General features: G+C 43.8%; 2 protein-coding genes across 3 annotated transcripts in view; both read left to right on the top strand.

Moving 5' to 3' along the window:
* Positions 1–4972: 4972 nt before the first annotated feature.
* ERI1 (exoribonuclease 1) lies at positions 4973–13824 on the top strand. 2 transcript variants are annotated; one of them, XM_075604247.1, is made up of 7 exons: positions 4973–5878; positions 7210–7403; positions 8239–8458; positions 9526–9609; positions 10557–10666; positions 12655–12769; positions 13341–13824. In XM_075604247.1, the coding sequence occupies exons 1-7, from the start codon at positions 5780–5782 to the stop codon at positions 13581–13583; spliced, it is 1065 nt and encodes a 354-aa protein (XP_075460362.1). In that variant the 5' UTR covers positions 4973–5779; the 3' UTR covers positions 13584–13824. The 2 variants fall into 2 exon arrangements, with proteins under 2 accessions (XP_075460362.1, XP_075460370.1); XM_075604255.1 differs by having other exon boundaries at positions 4982–5878; positions 7231–7403.
* Positions 13825–13975: 151 nt separating this feature from the next.
* Positions 13976–25035, top strand: part of LOC142497018 (uncharacterized) — a 52887-nt gene continuing 41827 nt past the window's right edge. Inside the window, exon 1 of the mRNA XM_075604234.1 lies at positions 13976–14318. Within this exon, the coding sequence (XP_075460349.1) occupies positions 14009–14318 (310 nt within the window). The 5' untranslated portion in view covers positions 13976–14008. The remainder of the gene's footprint in view (positions 14319–25035) is intronic.

The following is a 25035-nucleotide window of genomic DNA, read 5'->3' as shown; positions in this document are numbered from 1 at the left end:
GGCGTTGTCCCGCGAGTCTTACCGATGCTCGGACCGGGGGATCATCAGGTTCCTGGTTCGGGGGGTGGCGTTCTTCATTTTCCCAGGAGGCAGGGGGGGTTAATCCAAGGGCTTGGACCAGTGGGGTCATGTCTTCGGGCTATCTGATATTATAGAATTTTCCCTTGTGGTGGATTGTCAATCTGAAGGGAAACCCCCATTTATATTTTATTCCCTTTTCTCGTAATAGTAAAGTTAAGGGGCGTAATCCTTTGCATCTATCCACGGTCTTTTTGGACAGGTCAGTGTAGACTTGGATGTCCTCCCCCTGGTATTGTATGGGGTCTTTCTCACGGCATGCAGACATAATTTTTTCTTTGGCCGTGTAACTATGCAGACGGATGATCACGTCCCTTCTTCTGTTTGGGTCCTCGGATCTCGGGCCTAGAGCGCGATGGGCTCTGTCAATTTCGAGCTCTCTCTCATCCAGGCCTTCACAGACGGTAGTAAAGAATTCTTTGAGGTATCCCCGGATCTGATTAGGAAGGACCTCCTCCGGGACCCCGCGCAGTCTAATATTCTGGCGGCGGTCCCGGTTCTCTTGGTCCTCGAGCCCATCTTTGAGTGCGTTCACCTCCGCTCCGAGTCGGGTGATTTCCTCATCCGCTTCCTTCTGGTGAGTGAGGGCCTCTTCTAGCCTGGCCTCCAGGGATGCAGTCCGTTTGGTGAGCCCTGTTATGTTTCAATTCGTCGACCGCCTCTCTCAGGTCTGACTGCAGGGATCTATACAGTTTGCTGTGAAGTTCTTCCAGATAGGCCTTTGTGATCCCCTGCTCTGCAGTCATTATATCGGGAGGGTTCACTTGGCTTGTTGTAGCCGGCCTGGCGGCTCGTGCGCCGGGCGGGGAGGCGCCATCTTGTTTTCTGGCGGTGGCCACGGTGCTCTGTTTTGACGGGGTGAAAAACTTCGCAACCCCAGGTACCGACTGGTTTTTCGGTTTTTGGGACATCACTGCTTGTTTAGGGGTCCGTCCTGTGTCTTTTGGTGTCTTAATTTTCGGGGTAAATTTAGTTAAAATTCGTTTTATTTATGCGGGTCTCTGGAGCTCTCCTCTTACCCCTCCGTCTTGGCTGACGTCATCGGCACGCCCCCCTACCTATATATTTTTAAGGGACAAGCACCAGGCCTTATTATTATCTTTACTAGGAGTGCTGATTCTTGCCTTTATATATATATAAAGGCAAGAATATATATATATATATATATATATATATATATATATTTATTTTTAAGGTAAAGCTCCTTTGACATACATGGATTTTTTTCTGCACATACTGTATTTTGCCTCTACATACTTTTATAAATAATCTAAATGTGTAAATTTCTATTTTGTAATTCTGGTGCAAAACCCCCAACCAGATTTAGCAAATAAAAAACACACGCTGAAAACGATAGGATTTATTTTTATTTGATAAATCTGATGTACCTTCTTTGTGCTATATATATATTTTTTGCCAGGGTGCAGCAAAGTGCCTTTCATATATTACTTCAATTGTCTCTTGTATAGCTGTCATGGTAAGGAAAAGAAAATGATTGAGAAATCGAGATTCTGCACCAAACAAAATACACTTACATGGAATAATTCTCAATTTCCAAAGCAGGACACTGTACAGTATGTCGAGACCAATAATTAAAAAAAAAAAATTGCAATCACTCCAAAACTGTTTAACCTGACTTACCTAGTGCTTGATTTACTATAACGCATCAGGCGTTCCCAAACATTTGATTTTGTCAATTGTATCCTATTTACTTTATTTACTTCAAAAGAAAAAAGTAACATAACAGGAAATACAAACATTAATTCATTCACTGGATGCTTGTGCATGTCATTAAAAGTGACATTTAAAGAGCATTACCCACCATATAAAACACAGAAAATAACTACAGTAAACGCAGAGGATCTCGTCATGACTAACGCCGATTTTATAGTCGCGGGGTCGCTATGTGTGCGCTGTCAGGCACAATTCAGTACTTGGCTATAGTAGTTAGTCAAGTGCCTGTCGGCAACGTAGCACGTTGATGCAGCAGTGTTGGCAAAGACAATACATTTTGTCTTCTCAGGCGACTGCCGCGAGACATCAGCATCAAGTGAGCTGGTTGAGCCAATGAGGGCGAACCAGCTTTGTGACGTGTGCGTGACGCATTCGTCACACCCCTGCATCGCCTCCGATCACCTCCCCAATCTCCTGCAGCGAATGTGCTTGGTAGCGCAAGGCTGTGTCCATGTTAACTGCTTGTTTGCTGAAGCGCACTCCCGCTCAGCACTGAGCCCCTACAGCCGCAATACAAGCGGATTTAGTAGGGGCTCGCCTACGCTTTAGCAGATTTTAAAATTTCCCCGCTTGCCGGCGCGACAGGCCGGTCACGTGAGCGGTTCGCCCAATGAGGGCGAACCAGCTCCGTGACGCCACTGGCCAGGTCCCTGACGGAGCGCAGGGCAAGCAACCGCAAGGCCAGGGAAAGCACCCGCTTTCCCTGCGCCTCAGCACGCAAGCGAAGAGCCTGGACGAGGCCTAAGCTCTGCCTAAGTTAAAGTAAATTAGACATAACATTTTTGAGTACAAACTTTTTTTTTTTTAATAGAAGTATGGTCAATGCAGGAAATGTATTCCTTTTTATCCTCAAATGCTCATATCTTGCCCCATGAGCATTTTCTGCTCTTCAATAAGTTTTTTTTACTGTTACATTTCGACAACTGTAGAATCTGTGGTTACGATGGTAACTTCTGACTACACTGGGATATGGGGAGAGCTTCATTTTAACCTCCCAGATAATTAATATTTCAAACGCTTATATCTCCTGAATGAAGCATCAGATAAAAAAAACAGCATTGGAAAGGGCAAAATGAGATTGCTTAAAGGTGCAATTTGTGCGTTTTTTTTATTCATTATCTTTTAACAGAGGTTTGAAGCAGGTGGTTTCTGGACCTGAACACCATTCATTTCAGCTTCGGGCACTCCCTGCAAAGTGGCTGCCGGTATCTCTGCGAAGTTTAAAGCTCCCGCGCCACGCTGGTTTATTGAAACTCGAACCTGGACGTCACAAAATGATGTATGTACTGCTACTTCAACCCTTTGCCCATGGACATAGTTACATCATGGGGTCTTGCACTGCAAGAGCCCAATGGCATAGTAGCCAAGTCATTTTATTCCGGCTTGTTTTTCTAGAGGAAATCGTGTTCTGCGCTCAATGAGGAAGTGGAACGAAAGGAAGATTCCTCCCATTCCATATCATTGATCACCCGACGCCAAAAGTTCAAACTTTTTGGAAAGTTTGACTGAAACAGTGTCAATGAAGGGATCTTGTAAAACCAGGGATGGAAAAATCCCTTACGGCGCCCCCAATTTTAGCCTATGCTGCTGCCTGCCCTGTTGGTCACCACCGCATCCCATAATTCTTTGCTATCACAAGTGCAAATCATGCTTGAGGAAGTTGTTGTCAGTCGCCAGCAGTGACTGACAGATCAGGCCACGCTTAGGCTGCGGTCCCAGTGCGTTCTACAGCGTACAGCTCGACGTGCGCTGTACGAACGAGTACCGCCCCTCAATGAGGCTGGGCCCACTTGGTACCTTGGCACGCATTTGGCAGCCACGCTCTATGACGGGTTTTTCCAATGCAACTTGCGACGGAGGCGTGGCCACCACCACCCCCACGGCGGTTCAGCCAATGAGGGCGAACCAGCCACCTGAGGTCATGGCCACGCCCCTGCAAACCCCCCACCACGCCCCCCCCCGTCGCAATCTCTGCCTCTCTCCACAGACCGCACTGAAGCGCTGTGCACGCGCCTCCACCCCGCCGAGCGTGGTGCAGACTTGGACCGCGGCATTATAGTCCTTGCTACGACGACGGTGTGATGTCATCAATCGTACCAGTAATTTTTACTTAGTATTAAAGACAGAGACCGCGACCGGGAGGCGTGGCCGTGAGTGGTTCGTCCTTATTAGCTGAACGGCCCACGTGGCCACTGACGTCACGCTGCGGTCGCTGAAAAATCAATTTTCATTGACATCCAGCGATCGCGACCAAGCCGTCGCGTCGTCCCTACTATAGGAGCACGCGACGGATTCAATACACTTGTTTTGATGCGATGTCCCGTCGCTGGGACTATAAGCGCACCCTCAGTCAGCACTGTGTCGCTTACTTCAAATCAAACCAGCTTTATTGGCATGACGAAAGAACATTTCAGTATTGCCAAAGCGTGAATAATAGGAGGTGGGGGACAATAATTACACGAATACTAGGGATAGGGTATAATGATTGCACGGTATATGGGTAACAGTTTCACACAGGGATGTGGGGGTTAGTGGACGTCTCTCAGCTTGTGGCAGGTGCTGATATAGTGTGCAGCCACTTCTGCTGTGGTTTCATCTTTTCCCAGGAGGATCGCTATTTTTTGGTTCTCCTCTATACTTTGGTTCTCTCAATCCTGCCAGTGCAGCCAATGGAGGGTAGCCTGTGGCAGAAAGGAGGGGAGGATGGGAGGAGTTTGGTTCAGTGTATTGTCTGTCTGAGTGTCACAGATACAAAGACATACATACATACAGTACATACAAAGTGTTGCCGACAAAAGGGGTGGGGGAGAGGAGAGCGCAGCCTAACCTCCCCCTGCAAACCTCTGACAGGATGAGATGTACTATTATAACCTCTACAACAACAACAAAATATCGATAATACGAATACATTATAATGGACTGAGAAACAGGAGGTATTTTGTACTTTGAATTGATTTTTTTAGTTCGTTTCGCAGAGATTAAAAAAAAAAAAAAAAACACTGCGAATTCTGCAGCTGAATCCACGCACTGACATCCCCAAACATAAACCTCCAGCCGGCTGTCATCTTTAATGCGGGGGGGGGGGGACAACAACTAAAGATGCGTCATTGATGGGTGGGGAAAGTAAATCATTTGAAACAGTGCTATAAATAAAAAATAAAAAAACAAGAGTACCCCCGCTACCAATAAATGCAATATAAGTGATGAAGTCCCACTTCCGCTAACGTGATTCTTATAAGCATGAGTTCTAGACCGATTTGCCTTTCTGCTTTCACACAATTTGCCCAATTCAGCCTCCCCCTCCCTTAGTACTTCCGGTTTCCTGTGAGCAGGATGTGACGTCGGGTCTCAGCCAAAAAGCGGGACGGACAAGAATCTTCGGAGAACGACTACAACAAGAACAACAATAAAAGGATTCGGATTCGGAACCTCGGCCCCGATCCCCCCCGCGGTCTGATTGGGATTGTGACGTCACGCGCAGAGTGCTGCTGAACCTGTGTGAGGAGGGTTTGACACCAGAGACTGTTACCTCTGCAGCCGGAGCCGCAGTACCTCCGGAGAGCTGCCGTGCTCTCACCCGCGGTACACAACGGTTTATTGACGCACAGCCAATATATAAACAAGACACACAAAGAAACAAACCCATCTGATTTTATAACTTTGTAAATGGAAAATGGAAACAAAAGTATGAGCGTTGACTACAATACTATATAACCATCTGGGAATTGGTTACACACAAAAGAAAGGGTTACTCCAGACACACTCCTTACATCAGTCCCCTGTATTACTTGATACGTCTGTCCGTTTCAGGCTTACAAAAACACACCCAGGGGCAGAATAAGTGAGTGGTGTGGTCCTGTGTGTGATGAAGACCCTGGGGGCACTGACCACATTGTAGGACAAGAGGCAGGGGTGTTATATTCCAGTGAGGAAGGATACAGCCACATCTGAGCCCAGCACATACAGGATGGAAGAGCAGAAGGAAAACCGGCCACTGCACCCTGAACAGGGGGATGAGGAGGAGCTGTGTAAGAAGATGGTGAGGAGCATGGATCTTCTTGTAGGGGTAAGTAAAGGATTCTGTGTGTATATACATACACTTTCTCATGAAAGAATCAGAGCAGACTTAAAGATGATGCTTTTTCCAATGGCTAAGTGATGTAGAGAATTGTATTAAAAATATATTTATTATGAATATGTATTAAAAAAATATATATATTCCCACCCAAATACATATAAAAAAAAATAGACTTACCTTGGGGGTGGACAGGCTGAGCCTGGTGACTGCGGGAGGCTCGACGGTCAGACAGACGGTGCAGTTGCCGCCGAGCCTCTGCTGTCCCCACATGCAGGCCTTTTCCTCTCTCTGTCCCACGCCGGGCCCTCTGACTTCAGCTTGCGCCGGGCCTCCACTCATGCTGCCACGCGCCGGAAGCTGGGCCAAGCTTACTTCCAGCGAACCGACGTCGGAGAGGCCTGGCGTGGGACAGAGAGAGGAAGATGCCTGCAGGTGGGGAGAGCCCGGGCCCGGCGGCGGCAACTGTTTTGTCCGGCTACCAGTCCCCCCGCAGCCACCGGGCCTGGGACATTTGTCCCTCCTGTCGCCCCCCCCCCCCCTGTCAGCAGTGTATATATGTTGTATTTTTTGTTTTTTTAATAATGAATCATTTATCTTCTGTCCACACTGACCACAGATACGTCCCTAGTGTTTGCACCACAGATCCATTCAATTACACCTGGGCAGGGGAAAACAAACCGCCCTGTAAATTCATTTCAAAATGTAGTAAAGCAGCATTAGGATTGTCCTTTTTTCTGTTTTGGAATAATTTGATGTACAGTATTTTAACTCCATCATTCTAATACATGCTTTTATCACAGGGAGTTTATCACCAGTCCTACTAAACAAATTACATGTACCCATACCCTACTTCTGTAATTAAAATCTACTAATGTGGTAGGCATGCCAACACTATAAAAACATTTTATTGTGTTTTTAAAAATAAAAAAAAATTAAGGGAGAAAAGGCTTGGATTTTGATATATTGTATATAGAGGACTTTTCAACTGCTACTGTGGATGAAAATTCCCATTTAAGTCAACGGGAGTTTTGGTCCAATAGCACTTGGAGTTTGACTAAGCCCCTTAGTGAGATTTTTTAAACTAACTTTTTTCCCCCAACTAGATAAGTATTTCTCCATTACTGTTCTGGTGGTGCTCAGTATATGAATCGCATTGGTTCTCAAATCGATTTATTTCTAAAATGTTTTACTATGAAGTAATACATTGAGTTGCCTCTCTTTTTCAAGTATGTCCTAACTCTACAGTGTATTGCAAGATTTTTTTTTATCAATCCTCCCCTTTTGTGTGCGTCAAATGTAATCATGGCCATGTACTGCAGGCCTCTTCCTTCTGTTTGCAGGTCAAGCAGAGTAGATTTGATGGTCAAGAGGAGGTCAACACATCTATCACATCTTGTGCAGGCAACTTCAGTGACCCAGTGTACAAAGAAATTGCTATTGCAAATGGCTGTGTAAATCGGATGAACAAAGATGAGCTGAAGTCGAAGCTTGCAGAATATAGACTTGATACTAGGTAAATTTGAGTTTGGGGCAACAAGCAAACCTTGAAGAAATGGGCATCTAAACTGGATTTGTCCACATCAAATGCAGTGTCCTTACCACTGAGCTGCTTCAGTTGGCTAAACAGACTGGCAATACAGTACAATACACATTTCAACAGTCCCCCCCCCCCCCCCCTTTTTTTTTGTTTTATATTATTCAGACTTTTTTTTTATTTTGTTCACACATTTAATTTTGAAACTGAACAGTACTTCTCTGTTCTGGGGGGTGCATTATAAACACAGTTTTGCCAAAGTGGCCTGTTGGTAATTTCCTGTAGTGAGAGATCCAGGTATGAGACACATTCACGCCGCCTTGTAACGCCGCGCAGTTCTCTTTACGGAACTGTGAACGGCCTAGGACATTTGAACGCGGCCGTTTTGTTGTGACCAAGTCACTGCTGGCATTTAGCCGTCGCTCACCTTTCCGCAGGTACAACTCTCCGCCAGCCATATCGCCGCTACGGTAAGTCCCTAACCTTACCCTAAAACCCCCAATACTAACGCTACCCTAAAAGCCCTTAACCTAATTTCCTACCCTAAAACTTAACCCCTTACCGCTAAAACCCCTTTAAATTATTGGCGAAACGGCCGGTGGCTGAGTGTTCAGCAGCAACAGTGAAAGGTTTCTTGGTGGTCAAACGCCGGCGCCGACTTTCACAGCAAAGTGGCTGCAACCAAATGTCCAATTCTACCTGCGAATAAGAAAAAAAACTAGTCTGTAAGCAATGGTTAATTTTCGTTTCAATGCAGTGCTCCATAAACAAAATAATGTAGTAAATAGCTTAACATTTTCTCACTCTAATCCAGAGGGGTAAAAGACGTTTTGAAAAGGCGCTTAAAGAATTATTACAAAAAGCAGAAGCTGACACACGTGTTGCCAAAGGACGCAAGCATCACCGACTGCTACTACGAGTACATATGCGTCATCGACTTTGAGGCCACCTGCGAGGAGGGCAACCCACCCGACTACGTCCATGAGATTATTGAGTTCCCCATCGTTTTGCTGAATACACAGACATTGGAAATTGTAAGTGGAGAACTGGGAGTTGGAGGGTGGGGATCTGAACAGTGACTAGCCAAACCTGTTTTTAAAGCAAATTTAGCTGTACCACTTCATTTCATTATGGCACTATTTTCCAAGGCTGAACTTTCAACCATTATTTTAGCAATTTTGAGTAAAGGTGGAAACTAAGGAGTTCTGTAATTATTTTTTTTTTTTATGTGTAAATACAGTGACAATAAGGATTTGCAAGTGTTAATAACTCTTCTATTATGTGCTTTATCCATGTCATCTATTATTACCAAGATACAGTAGGTGCACATTTTCTGTGTCTTGGAAAGATGAAAGACTTGGTCAACCTTGTGAGCATCTGAACCTGTGAACTTTCAGTGCGACAGTAAAGCCACGTTTTTGACTGTTATGCGTTAGACCCCTCAGAAGTGGCAAATAGACTGGGAAATGTCTGAGGACACCCTGTTGTTCATAGCGAGAACATTTAGGGAATGTATCAAAGAGCAGAGTCAGATTACGGAAGTAGAGTACCATCATTTGTAATGAGAAAATGTAGTATTTTTGCTGTGTCAGTTGGGGAATTTCGCCCTTGGTGGAATTGGAGAAAGGCATATTGTTCAGTATAAAATGAATTCTATGGTAAATATAATAGTAAAAGTTTTGTATGTACGTCTTTTTATTTAGTAAAATAGGTCATGCTCCTTTAGTGTGTTTCATAACAATCTGCGAATACTTGACCAATTCCTTCCCTCCTGTTCCCTCTTTATTTATTTTTTAAAATTGTTCAACTCATGTTTTTTTTTTTTTGGCTGACAAAACCTTGCAAACAATAAAAATAGAGGAATCTAGAGTTGCTACCAGATGCTTTGCGGTCTTGTATCTTATTATCCACAGTAATTCACAGTCTGCTTGTGTTTCAACTTCGTTTTCACGTTTTATTATTAAGATCAGCCCATTGGTAAAGATATTAAATACGAGGGTGGGGTGAAGACATCCATAGCTCAAAGCTTAGCTAGCTTGCTGAGTTAGTGGCATGACTGTTTTTTCATCTACATTTTAATTAATTTCTTGTGTTTTTTCAGGAGGATACCTTCCAACGTTATGTAAGGCCGGAAATCAAGACGCAGCTATCTGATTTCTGCATTAATCTTACAGGAATAACCCAGGTAATTATTTGGGTGTAGGGAAGATTAGGAAACACTATGCAAGATTAGTGGAGTAGCAGGTACACTTCGTCACTACTGGCAGTCAATGAAGATTTTATTAATAGCTGAATTGTTTAGTAGGTGATGAAACCTCTAAATAGAAGAGATTGACTCCCTAATGATTTTATTTTTACACAAGCATAAGAGGACTCTTAAGCGTCTAACAACCTCACCCGTCTTGTGAAGTTTGCCGCACTTATGCACAAATTACCTCAATGAGGTAATGAGGTATGTTCTTATTTATCTTTTTAAAAATTCCCCCCCAAAAAACTATTTGCTAAAGATTTAAAACAAAGGTGACTTTGTAGTTACATCATACATTTGGGTATATAACTGTATATAGATTACATTTGGTTTGCTCGGCACTTCCGTTGCATTCTGAAAGACGTTCTAATGCTAAACTCATTCATGTGGGGGTAGAGTGGTTTTTTTATTTTTTTTATTTATGTTTCTTTTTTTTTTAAATAGTGTCTGGCAGTTACCATCTTCCAGAAAAATGTTTAAAAAGTCAGATGTGTTGGAAATATTTACATTGTTTGCTTGTTAGGTATTTTTATTTTTTTTAAGGAATCGCCATAGGATTTTTGATATAATTTTTAGTTGGTTTTCTTTTTTGAGATGGAATGCAGCCTCGATCAAGAACGAATGATTCCTAGGGCCCCAGTCATTTGACATTCATATGTTTTTGTGGGTTTTAACCTCCTATTTTATTTTTGTTAGGCACGTTTATATTCATGTGCCATTCTCACTTAGCATGTTTCCTCCATTCTTTTTGGAATTTGAGTGATTTTCCCCTCTAAATACTTTAAAACATTCCCATTACAGCGTTCTTAAACTTAAACACATTATTTCCCACATGATCCCTCCTTGATTTATTTATTTTTTTTTGATTTTTTTTTGTCCCTCAGGAAATTGTAGACCAAGCGGACACATTTCCTGAGGTTCTTGAAAACGTTGTGGACTGGATGCGACAAAAGGAGCTTGGGATCAAGTACAAATATGCAATCTTGACTGATGGGTAAGATGTTCTGTTTAACAAGGGAATGGGTAGATGTGTCTTAATATATAAACTCTGGGGGGTGGATTTAATGCATACAGTGGCAAAACCTGTGAAATTTTATATCTCGCTCGCGAATCTGCTTATAACGTGGTATTAACGTGACACACACACCTCCCCCTGACTCACAGCTCTTTTCTGCACAGATCAGCTCTGCAGATGCTGGGTAAGTGCTGCTGTGGGGGGGCTGCCACTGTGACGTCGGGCTCAGGGAGAGCTTGGAGAGTTATCCCAGCTCTTTCCCTCCGGTGGGCACGGGGAGTCCCTGATTGCGGCGGCCATTTTTTTTTTTTTTTTTTTTTTTTAAATTGCACAACCTCGGTTATAACTGTGTGTGTGTGTGTCTTTATTTATAAAGCGCCAAAAGTGTACTCGGCGCTTCACAAATAATACAGTACAGGGAATTTTAAAAATACAATAAGTGCAGCAAAATCAGACAATGGGAAAGGAAATCCCTGCCCCGAAGAAGTTACAATCTAAGAGATTTGAGGGGAAACTTTCAGAGACAGCAGGCGAGGGAATAAGTGCTGTAGATGGGTGTGTTTGGCCACAATGGGTGGTATAAGTGACTATGGGACAGTGGCCATGAGTGCAGGCTATTGGGATGTTTTATTTGTGGGGCGAGTTTTCAGGTTAGTCAGTGTTAAATGAAAAGGTTAACACCATTTACAGGGGAAGAGATGGCAGGGAGGCATGGGTGAGATCGGGTGTGTATGTCTGGCTTCAGGCTTAGGGGAGATCCCCAGGAGCAGGAAGGAGTAGATAGAGGGTGTGAATAGAGGTTTTGTGCGTGTGTGTTTTTTTTATTAAGGGTTGTTGGGAGAGAGGTATATAAATAATGGGGAAGTTGGAGAGAACAGAGACGTTCACAAAGGAATGTGGTAAACGGTAAACCCAATAGGGAGGGCATAGTGAGATGCAGGAGGAGAGATTCCAAGTTATTGGAGGATAGGAAGAGTACAAAGAATCACAGCTTTTAGAAAGTAAAGTTCTCAAAGTTATAAAGTTGTTGTTCAGAGTCCAGATCTTCCTCAAATCTTCACCTCCAATTTCAACTCCAAGATTAACTCCACACTTTGATGTGGCTCACAGCCAAGGTATTCTGCCTTAAGCATTCTAAAACAGTCACATTGACTAACAATTAAGGGAGGGGTCTGCCTAATCAACTCACAGACACATACCAAATTGTTAAATTTGAAGATTTTGCAAATTGATTGAAGGAGACATACCAATTACTACATTTTAAAATCTGTTGCAATTGATGGTAGAATCCAGCTCTAACATACCAATTGAGAAATTTTAATTTTCCACACGCATATATACACTTTTTTAATTAATTTATTTTTTAAACAAATCAGTTCTGTAGTATTAGATACGTGACCGTGGTTTTTTTTTTTTTTTTTTAATTCAATTTTTATATTCAACTCTTAATAGCTTTTTTAAAGCATTCTTTGATTTCTATAGTAGGCTTTAGCCCACCTTGCCAGCAGAGCAAGATCTGTGCAACACTTTCCTGTTCGTGATCATTTCTTGCCAGTATCACCAGCAATTTGAGCTGTAAACTGTAACAATAGATAATGTTACCTTAGTAATTTAAGGATACATTGTAGCTGCTGTGTTACACTGATTTAAATTGAAAGTCTGCCATTATGCAAGCCATGCAATCAGGATATTTACAGATTTATAATAAGCACCAAGCAATTGCCAGTTTAGGTAAGAATGTAAAATTGTACTTTGTCACGCTTTATATATATAAATAAGAAAAAAGGAGGGAAAGTAGTATTGCTGCTTTAAAGATTTCCCTTTAACTCACAAAAACAATGTTATATATTTTTGGAAGTGCTTTGGTTTTTCGACATCTGTTTTCATAGGTAGTGCACCATGCCAATACATTTTAAAAACAAAGTATCTGACTTTACACTACAGTATTTGTATGCCTCAATTTTTAGGTCGTGGGATATGAGCAAGTTTCTGAATATGCAGTGTCGTACTAGCCGCATCAAATACCCTCGATTTGCAAAGAAGTGGATCAATATTCGCAAATCTTACGGGAACTTTTACAAGGTCTGTATAGCCCCATCCAGTTACAGTTTAGCGATTCACAACTCATCATGGTGTTCCACAAACAGTGACGTCATCCAGAAACATTTAGTCCGAGCAGCGCAATGATAAATGCTGCTGGATGCAACATTAAAGAACGCCATAATTTCCATGCAAAAATACTTTTATATCAATATATCTCAAAATCCTTATTTATTTAGTGCAGTGTGTGATCTGGATAAAGAATAGTGTAGTAGTGTAGTATTATGAGACATGATGAAGGCAGAATAAAAAAAGTATCCTACGGTATGAGGTTCAACTTGGACTGTTTACATTATCTTGAATAACTTTGCTACCCAAATCTAGAAAACGAATCTGTTGTGTATTTCTAGAATTTGACTGCACACCTAGTAGGTGAAGAATATGTATAGGGGAGGACAATGTGTGTTGTTCCATGGCACGGGAATAAGTAAATAATCTGGATTGTGTGTATATATCCATCTATCTCTGAATATATCTGTATAATTATCAAAATCATATATTTGCGGACGCTGCTTTCATTTTGTTTAATGGTGTTTTATTTTTTGTTGAGCAGGTACCAAGGAACCAGACAAAGTTAACAATCATGCTGGAAAAGCTGGGAATGAAGTACGACGGGCGACCGCACAGTGGCCTTGATGACTCCAAGAACATTGCCCGGATAGCAGCTCGCATGCTTCAGGATGGCTGCCAGCTGCGCGTGAATGAGAGGATGCATGCGGGACTGCTAATGACTGTGTCCAGCTCGCTGCCATTCGAAGGGGCTCCTATTCCTCAAAACCTTAATTTTAAAAACTAGCGTTTGATGCCACAAATACTTGGTTTTGAAAGGTTTAAGGAACCCCTTAAAAATATGTTTTTTAAAAGTTTGCAACAAATATCCTAACAGAGCTGGAGAAGCCACATCTGGAATGCAGCATGGTTTTAAACTTGTGCTTTAGCACTTTTGATTTATGGAAATGCAAACTTTTTCAATGAATTTTCCTAAAACAAAAAATTGTATTTTTGATTTTATCAATAAATGAGTCCTAAACAATTTAGCTTTGTCTAAACATCCTTACGAGCCTTTAAAATAAAGGCCTTTGTAGTATTGAAGTTTAGGCGAAGGTGTGGCACAGAATGATTTCTTAAACTGAAGTTCCCAGCAGATAATTAATATTTGGCCCATGTAGTCTTGTCTATTGCTCTCTGTCTTTGTTATGGCCTGATGTCATATATTCCAACATGGTCGATCGCGGTGTGATCAGTCACAATATTTTTGGAACATATTTAATCAGGCACCTCACGACCAAGGTTATGGTAATGAACTGTCACATGTTCTCCTGGGATTGCTACACCATCACTCCATACTTCATCCTCCGGAAATGTTTCCCTCTTATCTGTCCTATCTACCATGTCCTTGTGCTCCTGCTTTCCTTCCAGGTATACATTTGGGATCAAGTGCCACACAGCAGAGCAAGGAGTGCACAGGTCCTAATCAACATGCCACACCTCCCCCTTGTCAGGGTGATCACTAGGATGTACAAAAATCCAGGTATGTATTGTTGGTTGGTTTCTGGCAGCATTCCACATCATTTCATTTACAGGTGTAAGTGCTGAAGGTGCACATTGCAGACACAGAAAGCCCTGTGCACATTGGTCAGGAGCAAAGGATCTGAGGGCTTCTTTTGGTTCCATAACTTGTGAGGTCGCCGATGATATCTCACAGAACCCACTTGGTTTAACTTGAACTTATACTGGTCCGGGTTATAGGAGCAATGTTTAAGTTTAATTAAATGACCTGGTGAAATTAAATAAGACAGGAAAACGCCATTTACAGAGGCAAGCTTTAAAGCATTCTACTGTAATATTATACTGAACTCCATTCCTAATCTCTACTCCCCCCCCAATTGACTTGCCTGAAACTGACAACGTTGATGCAAATCACTTTTCACTGGTGTTTGTGTATCTACTGTACACCAAATACCAATCAGAGGAAAGGGGCGGCCAGAAATATAGATGCAGTGCGCACAGAAGTTATACTCCGCTCTAATCTCTTCTTTACAATTTGTAAATCTAATTACAAATGATATACACTTAAATGATAATTATATGAATAATAATACTGGCCACACATACATACCATACATACCATACATACAATACATACACACATGACTATTTGACCTCTCAACTTAAATTTGTACTCTCTGCTACATATACTAGCCCAGGCCTGCACAACATACGGCCCGCCTGGCCTCTTTGTGCGGCCCGCGATGACTCCGGCCGGCCGCCAGTTAATTAATTAATTAAATAAATAATAATTAAAAAAAAGTTTTAAAAAAAAGTTTTAAAAAATGGTAGCGATCCACCCCGCCCCCGGGTTTTGCGGTGCGCGGGGGCAGCAGCAGCATGAGGAGGATGCGGCAGCCGTGAGTATTTTCTTTTTCAATAGCAGGATGCTGGGGGCGGGGCTTAGTACCGAGGATGTGCTGATCTAAAAGAGGTGTGTGCGTGTGTGAAAAACGGGCTGGTGGGGGGTGGGTGTGAAAAACGGGCTGGTGCAGAGGTGGGGGGTAGGCTGCTGACATGTGACGGGGGGTGGGCTGCTGACATGTGATGGGGGGTGGGCTGCTGACATGTGATGGGGGGTGGGCTGCTGACATGTGAGGGGGGGTGGGCTGCTGACATGTAAGGGGGGGTGGGCTGCTGACATGTGAGGGGGGGTGGGCTGCTGACATGTGAGGGGGGTGGGCTGCTGACATGTGAGGGGGGGTGGGCTGCTGACATGTGAGGGGGGTGGGCTGCTGACATGTGAGGGGGGGTGGGCTGCTGACATGTGAGGGGGGGGTGGGCTGCTGACATGTGAGGGGGGGTGGGCTGCTGACATGTGAGGGGGGGTGGGATGCTGACATGTGAGGGGGGGTGGGATGCTGACATGTGAGGGGGGGTGGGCTGCTGGCATGTGAGGGGGGGCTGCTGGCATGTGAGGGGGGGTGGGCTGCTGGCATGTGAGGGGGGGGCTGCTGACATGTGAGGTGCAGGGGGAGAAGTGATGTGAGGTGCAGGGGGGGAGAGTGATGTGAGTTGCAGGGTGAGGGTATGATGTGAGTTGCAGGGGGGGAGAGCGTGTCATATTGAGGGGAGGGGGAGAGTGTGTCATATTGAGGGGAGGGGGAGAGTGTCATATTGAGGGGAGGGGGAGAGTGTGTCATATTGAGGGGAGGGGGAGAGTGTGTCATATTGAGGGGAGGGGGAGAGTGTGTCATATTGAAGTTTTAAAAAATGGTAGCGATTCACACCCCCCCTCCACCCTGCCCCCGGGTTTTGCGGTGCGCGGGGGCAGCAGCAGCATGAGGAGGATGCGGCAGCCGTTAGTATTTTCTTTTTCAATAGCAGGATGCTGGGGGCGGGGCTTAGTACCGAGGATGTGCTGATCTAAAAGAGGTGTGTGTGTGTGTGTGTGTGAAAAACGGGCTGGTGCAGAGGTGGGGGGTTAGGCTGCTGACATGAGCGGGGTGGGCTGCTGACATGTGAGGGGGTGTGGGCTGCTGGCATGTGAGGGGGGGTGGGCTGCTGGCATGTGAGGTGGGGCTGCTGGCATGTGAGGTGGGGTGGGCTGCTGGCGTGTGAGGGGGGGTGGGCTGCTGGCGTGTGAGGGGGGGTGGGCTGCTGACATGTGAGGGGGGGTGGGCTGCTGACATGTGAGGGGGGGTGGGCTGCTGACATGTGAGGGGGGGTGGGCTGCTGACATGTGAGGGGGGTGGGCTGCTGACATGTGAGGGGGGGTGGGCTACTGACATGTGAGGGGGGGTGGGCTGCTGACATGTGAGGGGGGGTGGGCTGCTGGCAAGTAAGGGGGGGTGGGCTGCTGGCATGTGAGGGGGGGGCTGCTGACATGTGAGGTGCAGGGGGAGAAGTGATGTGAGTTGCAGGGGGAGGGTATGATGAGTTGCAGGGGGGGAGAGAGTGTCGAGGGGAGGGGGAAAGAGTGTCATATTGAGGGGAGGGGGAGAGAGTGTCGTATTGAGGGGAGGGGGAGTGTGTGTCGTATTGAGGGGAGGGGGAGTGTGTGTCGTATTGAGGGGAGGGGGAGTGTGTGTCGTATTGAGGGGAGGGGGAGTGTGTGTCGTATTGAGGGGAGGGGGAGAGTGTGTCGTATTGAGGGGAGGGGGAGAGTGTGTCATATTGAGGGGAGGGGGAGAGTGTGTCATATTGAGGGGAGGGGGAGAGTGTGTCATATTGAGGGGAGGGGGAGAGTGTGTCATATTGAGGGGAGGGGGAGAGTGTGTCATATTGAGGGGAGGGGGAGAGTGTGTCATATTGAGGGGCGGGGGAGAGTGTGTCATATTGAGGGGAGGGGGAGAGTGTCATATTGAGGGGAGGGAGAGAGTATGTCATATTGAGGGGAGGGAGAGAGAGTGTCATATTGAGGGGAGGGAGAGAGAGTGTCATTGAGGGGAGGGGGAGAGAGTCATAATGAGAGGAGGGGGGAGAGTCATACTGAGAGGGGGAGAGGGTGTGATTTAGGGGAGGGGGAGAGAGTGTCATATTGAGGGGAGGGAGAGAGTATGTCATATTGAGGAGAGGGAGAGAGTGTCATATTGAGGGGAGGGAGGGAGAGAGAGAGAGAGAGTGTCATATTGAGGGGAGGGAGAGAGAAAGTGTCATATTGAGGGGAGGGAGAGAGAGAGTGTCATATTGAGGGGAGAGAGAGAGTGTCATATTTAGGGGAGAGAGAGAGTGTCATATTGAGGGGAGGGAGAGAGAGTGTCATATTGAGGGGAGGGGGAGAGTGTCATTGAGGGGAGGGGAGAGAGTCATAATGAGAGGAGGGGGAGAGAGTCATACTGAGAGGGGGAGAGGGTGTGATTTAGGGGAGGGGGAGAGAGTGTCATATTGAGGGGAGAGGGAGAGAGTCATATTGAGAGGGGAGAGGGTGTGATTTAGGGGAGGGGGGAGAGTGTTATATTGAGGGAAGAGAGACATGGGGGGGATGCTGACATGGGATGCTGACTTGGGGGGGCTGCTGACATGGAATGGGCTGGGGGGATGTGGAGGGGGTATTGTGTGTTTGATGTGGAGGGGGGTATTGTGTGGGTGAGGGGGAGAGATGGGTGTATGAGAGATAGATGGGGAGTATCGTAAAGGTTGATAGTGAGGGGTTCTGGGGGAGATATGAGGATGATGATGATGATGATGATGATGATTTAACCCGTGCGGCCCAAATTTTTTTTTCCTTGGAGCAGTTCGGCCCTTTTCACTTTACAAGTTGGGCAGGCCTGTACTAGCCGATAATCTCTAGCTTCAACAGCATTACATTATACTGCACCATTTGATCTAGGTAGTAGTAAAAACCGGTTTAAAGCGTGGTTCCCTTTCCAGAGCACTGGAGTTTGTTTAGCAAGATAACATGATCAACAGTATGAAAAGCCTTTACAAAATCTAGGAATATTGCACCAGTGAGTTGTTCCAAACTTTTATGAGGCTAGTTATTGTGGAGTGTTGGGCGAAAGCCAGATTGGATTTGGCTAAGAAAATTTGTCGTGGTATAGTAATCGCTGGGAGTGAACACATTTTTCATGACTTTGGATAGTATTGGGAGAAAAGAGATTAGTCTGTAGTTGGAGACAGTGTATTTGTTCCACTTTTGAAGACTGGGACAACTATGGCAGTTTTTCAGGTCTGTTGGATATGGACTGTAGACAAAATAGTTGATTATTGACGCAAGCGTCTTGGTAATGGCTGGGGCACCAAGTCATAGGAACTTTGATTGCAGTAAGTCAGATCTACTTTGGCTGCTTAGATTTAATTTGAGGAGCTCTTTTGTAATCTCTTCAGACACTGGGACAAATTGAAAATTGTGAGTACTGTTGGCAGAGGGTGGAGTTAAGGGGTACTCCCAGGTTGAGCTTCAGGTTTTTAGTTCGAGTTGTGCTTTGATAATAGGAAAGTAACACCACACCCTCCCCAATGTATTTATTTAATGGATTTGGAGTGCACGACGTGATCTTCAGTGAAGGAAATGGAAGAGGACACCTCTTCTCCTTCTGGGTTAATACAGTAAGGGAATAAAAAAAAGGAATGTTTGAGATAGATATAAGGCTATGCTAAATATGAAAGACAGCCTAGGATGAAATAGACCTTTGAGGTTTTACGGCAGGTAGAAAAATGGGTAGAAAATGTGATCCAATTAGTTCTTATCTGCTGTGAAACTCTGGTTCTATGTTAGGAAGGCCCTGAACATTTTAATCATGTTATGTGTGCACTTAACCACACATGTGGGACAAGTGGTCAGACCACAGATTATATTAGTCACTGCTCATTGGGTGTCTCACTCTTCAGGTTTTATAGTATCTAATAGCGGCACCAATATTGTATGTGCACTTGGCGACAACGGGCACATACCTTATTTCGCACATGCCATCAACTTCATTGTACATAGTTTTTTTTTTTTTTTTAAATGAAAGGACTGTACAGGAAATGCTGCCAATGCCACACATGATCTTTTGACCTTTCCATCATTCTGCTACAACATGCAGAAATTTGAATGACCTGCAGCAAACCCATAATTTGCCCTGCTATCCTCAAGCAAAAGGGTGTAAACAGGTGAAATTCCACTAGTTATGTTAGTCTGGCTTCTACAGCAGACCAAAACAGAATCCAACTACATGACTTCGTATACTAGCCGAGATTAGATGGTGCTATGTGTACTGTATACTAACCACTTTACCCAACACTGGTGTAATGTAACAGTGTCAAAACAACTGGTACTGATTGGTTTGTATACTAAGTAGAGAGAAGTCAGATGTTCCTTTTGTATATGTGAATAGTGGGGGGCACATCAGTTGTAAATAAAATATGAAGCTTTATGTGCGTGTCAATGTTTTGTTGTGTAAACATCTTTATCAGTACAGGTTTAGACACCAAATGTTGAAAGGGGGGGGGATTCTGGTTTTATTTAAGACTTGAGTGCTCTATTCATCTGTTCTGAATATGTGCAGGTTGCAGCAAGGACTGAGCACCCAGCTAAGAATCCTGCCAGGTAGATATGCATCCCCACGTGTATGTTGCTTTGCACATGTGAACAGTAATAATAATATAATTATAATAATATTGCATTTAATATATATCTCTATATAACTGTATTTATAAATTATAGAGAAGAGATTAGAGACTGAGTAACTGCTGTCTTTCTCTCTGGCCTTCTGCAGTATGATCTGATCTGTGTTTCTCTCTGCTTGATTTCGGTCTCTTTGGCCCATATACACAAAAAGGTGCTAAGCTTTAGCACACACCTTTACTGCCATTCAAATAAATGAGAGCTGAGGCATCCTAAAACTTAGCACCCTTTTATGGATCTAGGCCTTTGTTTCTTCCTGCCACTTTCCTCTGCTTAATTTGTCTCTCGCTTTGTTTTTTGTTTTTTTGTTAGAATTGTAAAAAATTTTTTTTAATTAATTAAATTTTAAATAAATTAAAGTGCCGTGCTTACAGCCTAATCCCACTCCCATGGTTGCAAGTGAAGGGAGGGGGCATACAAAAATGAAGGGGGAAATACCATGAGACTAGATCTGATCCAAGCAGGAAGCTTAGATGAGGTTTTGTTTTGGACTCTATTTGGATGGCCTATGTTTTTAGGGTGACCATATGTCCCGGTTCGGTCCTAGAAGTTCATTAAACGTCCCGGTGCCCTGTCAATTTTCTCAAAATTGTTTAAATGTCCTGGTTTTTAGCTGTTCCCTGTTTGGACACGCTTAAAACTGTATTTTATGTGATTGATAATATCAAAGAGTAAATATTTTAAATATATTGGTAAACTCTAACTGCGGGTAGCTACAGTATATGTAACACAGTAATGTACTGTGAGTTGTATTTTCTCAGTGTGGTAAGTGGGTGAAGGATAGTGTGTTGAGAAGATGTTGGTATGAATAAAGAGAACACGAGAACATCAATTTCTGATACAGAACTGATATTCATGACATATTAGTGTTGTGCAAAGAATAAGTTGCTGGAGATAAGCAAGTTATAAGCATACATGGCGATGCTATTAGACATATACCATTAGACTATTTATTTTATAAATAATTTTGTAATGTGTCCCGGTTTCTACATTTGAATATCTGGTCACCCTACCTATGTAGTTACGGTCACGTCATCCCAAAATAACCTGAGTGTTTTTAGGGACCCGGGTTGGAGGGTTCTGGGCACTTGCCGGGTTTTGGATTCCAAGCCATTGGCACATAGGGGTGGCAGAAATCCTGGACATTGAAGGTGAAGCCCCACTTGGAAACACACATGGGCAGTAAACCAAAAGCACACAGCCAGAAACAGAAGCAACATTGTCATCACAGCATGACATGGAGTTTTGTCAAAATGGCCTTGCTTTAAACCTAAACATGGCAAAAAGAGGGGGAAGGGGAACACCAAATGAATGAGTCCCCTAAAGAATTCACTAACTGCACACCTACATATTATAAAATCTAACTTTTAATAAATTTACTTAAAACATATATTACCAAACGTAATGTACTAAATGTTTTTAAAAATGAATTAAATCTTCAATAACGTGCAACCATGTCAGATGAATGTATGATTGTACAAACCCAAATGTAATATTCCTGGGTTTGACAGGACAGTGGATGCTGCAAGTCAGGGTGTTAACCCCTCTGGAGTATATATGCAGACTGTAGGTAACCGTATCCTACTCAGTGAGCCTTTAACTGGTCACAGACTCAGCAATCCTGCAATGATATATATAGTAGCGAACACCTATGTGTTAAGTGCATATGCTTGAGAAATGACGCTGATACAAACACAATCAATCCATAATACCCTCAGTATAGTTAGGCTGGAACTCGCAGTGCCATTGACATAGAGTTTCTCAGCAAAGAGGCTCAGATTGTGTGTATAGCAGGAAAGCAGACTCACTGCCCAGTGAGCCTTTAACCGGTCACAGACTCAGCAATCCTGCAATGATATATATAGCAGCGAACACCTATGTGTTAAGTGCATATGTTTGAGAAGTGACGCTGATACAAACACAATCAATCCACAATACCCTCAGTATAGTTAGGCTGGAACTCGCGGTGCCATTGACATAGAGTTTCTCAGCAAAGAGGCTCAGATTGTGTATATATCATGTAATGTGTATAGCAGGAAAGCAGACTCACTGCCTGTTGTTATATTTATCAAGCTAATGCCGTCTGCATAGATAAAACCAGGAGACTTAAGGCACTACATTAAAACAGCTCCAAGTAGGAGACTGACACAACTGCGCGTCCGAGACTTAAGGCACTACATTAAAACAGCTCCAAGTAGGAGACTGACACAACTGCGCGTCCAACGCGCGTTTCCCTCCAGCAAAAGAGCTTCTTCAGGGACAAATTATTATTACTGGGGGAGAGGGGACTGAAACCTTTTATACCCCAGCAGTACCTTAATTGGTCATTAATGATTAGCAGCTGTTGCACATAAACAGTGCATCATACACCTAAGTACACCTCCTAAACACACATATAGCCATAGTCAGCAGTAAAGACAATTAACTACAAATTCTGATGATAAAGTGTCTTTTTATTATATTTGTACTGTTGTTTTTAGTTCTTATAACTCACCTATAAAATCGGTGTGTAGAACTGCACTGCGCATGTGCAGGGTGTTAGTAAACGGAGCAGAACCCCCCTAGTCCTGGTGCGCATGCGTGGGCACTTTGAAAATATTTGCCAAGGTGCTAGTAACGTAATGAAGGCATGCGCAGGGACTTAGAAGCTTCTGATCATCAGCCCTTCAGCTGCGCATGCCTGGGGACATAGTGTTATACGTCTGCACTCAAAATAGCGTCCTGCGCATGCGTGGGCAGTTAAGAGTCCCCCTTCCTTGACACAGCGCCCCGCGCACGCGCAGGAACTGGGCAACTTGCCAATGGATCCGCTGGAACTCACTGAGCATGCGCCGGGACTCTGAAAGTTTCTCATCTTAGATAGCTAATCACGCCTCGCATAGCGCATGCGTGAGGACTCTGAAGTAAAAACAGATGTCCTATACTGCTAGCGGGTGTGCGCTGAGGCAGTTAAGATTGTCAGAACGCTTTTTCATCGCGCATGCGCAGACAGGGGGAGAAGGATGCTTGGTATATTGATTTAAGTGACATGATATTTAAACCATGCCACAAGGATATAGGTACTGCATTTAACAGGGATAGAAAAGGGATGGCAGGACCTTAGTCCACTGTATGTTATGAAGTGATTACTTGTGTATAGTTCTTTTGTTATATATATATGGTCCCCCAGTGTTATTTCCTCCACAGTGTGTCACAATTTAATGTAGTGATAAAAATGAAAATAAAACAAATTTTAAGAAACAAATAAGTGTATATATGCGTGAAGTTATTTTCTGAACCAAGTTAGTTATACGCATATACACATGTACACAACGACCAAACACCACTATTGAGTGTTTAGAACTCTGGTATTACAGTCAATAATGTAATAAATAATATTAGTAATCCTATAGTTTATATCAATACCTACAGCTGGGAACCAGCAAAATGAGCATGGAAGCTAGCCTGGCTGTTGATGAAGTTATCGCATATGTAAATTATATATTCACATCTAACCTACAAAAGAGATGATGAAGGATAAATATGAATATCAAGGTCCACACAGGAAGTGCTCTTGGGTCAAATAAAGGGTGTGAAAGTGAACCCCTCATTGAGTCCATTGGGGCTCCTAGTTTTAAGTTTGTAGATCCATTCTGCTTCGATACGAAGCAGAGATTGGTCAATATTACCCCCTCTCATGGGACATTTCAACTGATAAATGCCCATGAACTTGATTACACTAATATCGCCGTTGTGATATTGTGTGACGTGTCTAGCGACTGAAGTCTCGGCGGAGTGCTTGATGGAATTAATGTGTTCTAGAACACGTCTGCGGAGTTGTCTTGTCGTTTTTCCAACGTATCTCTTGCCACAATTACATGTGACAAGATAGATAACGTTGGGAGTCCGACAGTTGATAAAGCTGTCCACACAGAATTGAGATGTACTGTCATGGTTTGGGAACACTTTGCCGACGTCAATATGTCTGCATGCTTTGCACCCTTGACAGCGATACATGCCCTTCACAGGGCTCAGCCAAGTTGTAATCCTTGGACGCTGAAAGTGACTATTTACGAGTGAGTCTCGTAGATTTTTGGACCGTCTGCTAGTAATAGTGGGTTTAGAGCCTATAACCTTCACCAAGTCATCATCCGCTTGAAGGAGATGCCAATGTCTAGCGAAGATCTTTTTGATGGCCCTCCATCTTTTATTGTAGGTGCCTATGACTCTAATAATTTTGTCCTTAGATTTAACCTTGTTATTGGACAAAAGTGAACACCTATCACTATGTAGTGCCCGATGGTAAGCCTTGTTCAGTGTCTTGATGTTATAGCCACGATTAAGAAACCTAGATCTAAGTTCTTTAGATTGATTTATGAATTCTTCAATGGTAGAGCAGTTCCGCCGAAGTCGGAGATATTGCCCTATAGGGATGCCTGTAATGAGGCTACTGGGGTGCTGGCTTTGAGCAAGCAGCAGACTGTTAGTCGCTGTGCTTTTTCTATAGACCTTGGTTTGGATATTACGATCAGAGTCCACATAGATGTTAAGGTCTAGAAATGTTATTGACGTGGTGCTCAGCACAGTCGTAAGCCTCAGGTTGAGAGTATTGGTGTTTAGTTTCTCAACAAATTCATGAAGAAGTTGGATAGGGCCTTCCCATAGGAGCAAAATGTCATCTATGTACCTGATCCACATAGAAACGTGGTCAGTGTACATAGAGAGAGCCTCATTGAAGACATGGCTATGCTCCCACCAGCCCAGGTACAAGTTGGCATACGTGGGGGCGCAAGCTGTGCCCATAGCGGTACCCTGGGTCTGGTGGTAATACAGCCCATCAAAGACAAAGTAATTATGTGTTAGAACATAATTAAGCAGTTCCAACACGAATGAGTTATGTCTGTTAAACCTACAGTCCCTGGTTGATAGAAAGTATTTGACAGCAGTAAGACCATTCTTGTGAACTATGGAGGTATATAATGACTCAACGTCTAAACTTACAAGAATGGTCTGGGATGTAACATGGATCCCATCAAGTCTCTTCAGTGTGTCTTTCGTATCTTGAACATACGATGGGAGACTAATAACGAAATCCCTTAGGACCTTGTCCAAGTAAATGCTGCTGCCTTCGGACAAACAATTGTTGCCCGAAACTATTGGACGACCTGGA

This window comes from Ascaphus truei, chromosome 1, assembly GCF_040206685.1.
Source record: "Ascaphus truei isolate aAscTru1 chromosome 1, aAscTru1.hap1, whole genome shotgun sequence".
In the NCBI taxonomy this organism is placed as follows: Eukaryota; Metazoa; Chordata; class Amphibia; order Anura; family Ascaphidae; genus Ascaphus; species Ascaphus truei.
Note: the sequence above shows the minus strand (reverse complement) of the source record. Positions and strands in the feature narration are given on the sequence as shown.

Excerpts from the sequence above, each read along its gene's own strand:
- ERI1 (XM_075604247.1), top strand. The coding sequence starts at position 5,780 with ATGGAAGAGCAGAAGGAAAACCGGCCACTGCACCCTGAACAGGGGGAT. Across the intron at positions 5,879-7,209 it reads GCATGGATCTTCTTGTAGGG|GCCTCTTCCTTCTGTTTGCA; the intron begins GTAAGTAAAGGA and ends CATGTACTGCAG. Across the intron at positions 8,459-9,525 it reads ATACACAGACATTGGAAATT|GAGGATACCTTCCAACGTTA; the intron begins GTAAGTGGAGAA and ends GTGTTTTTTCAG.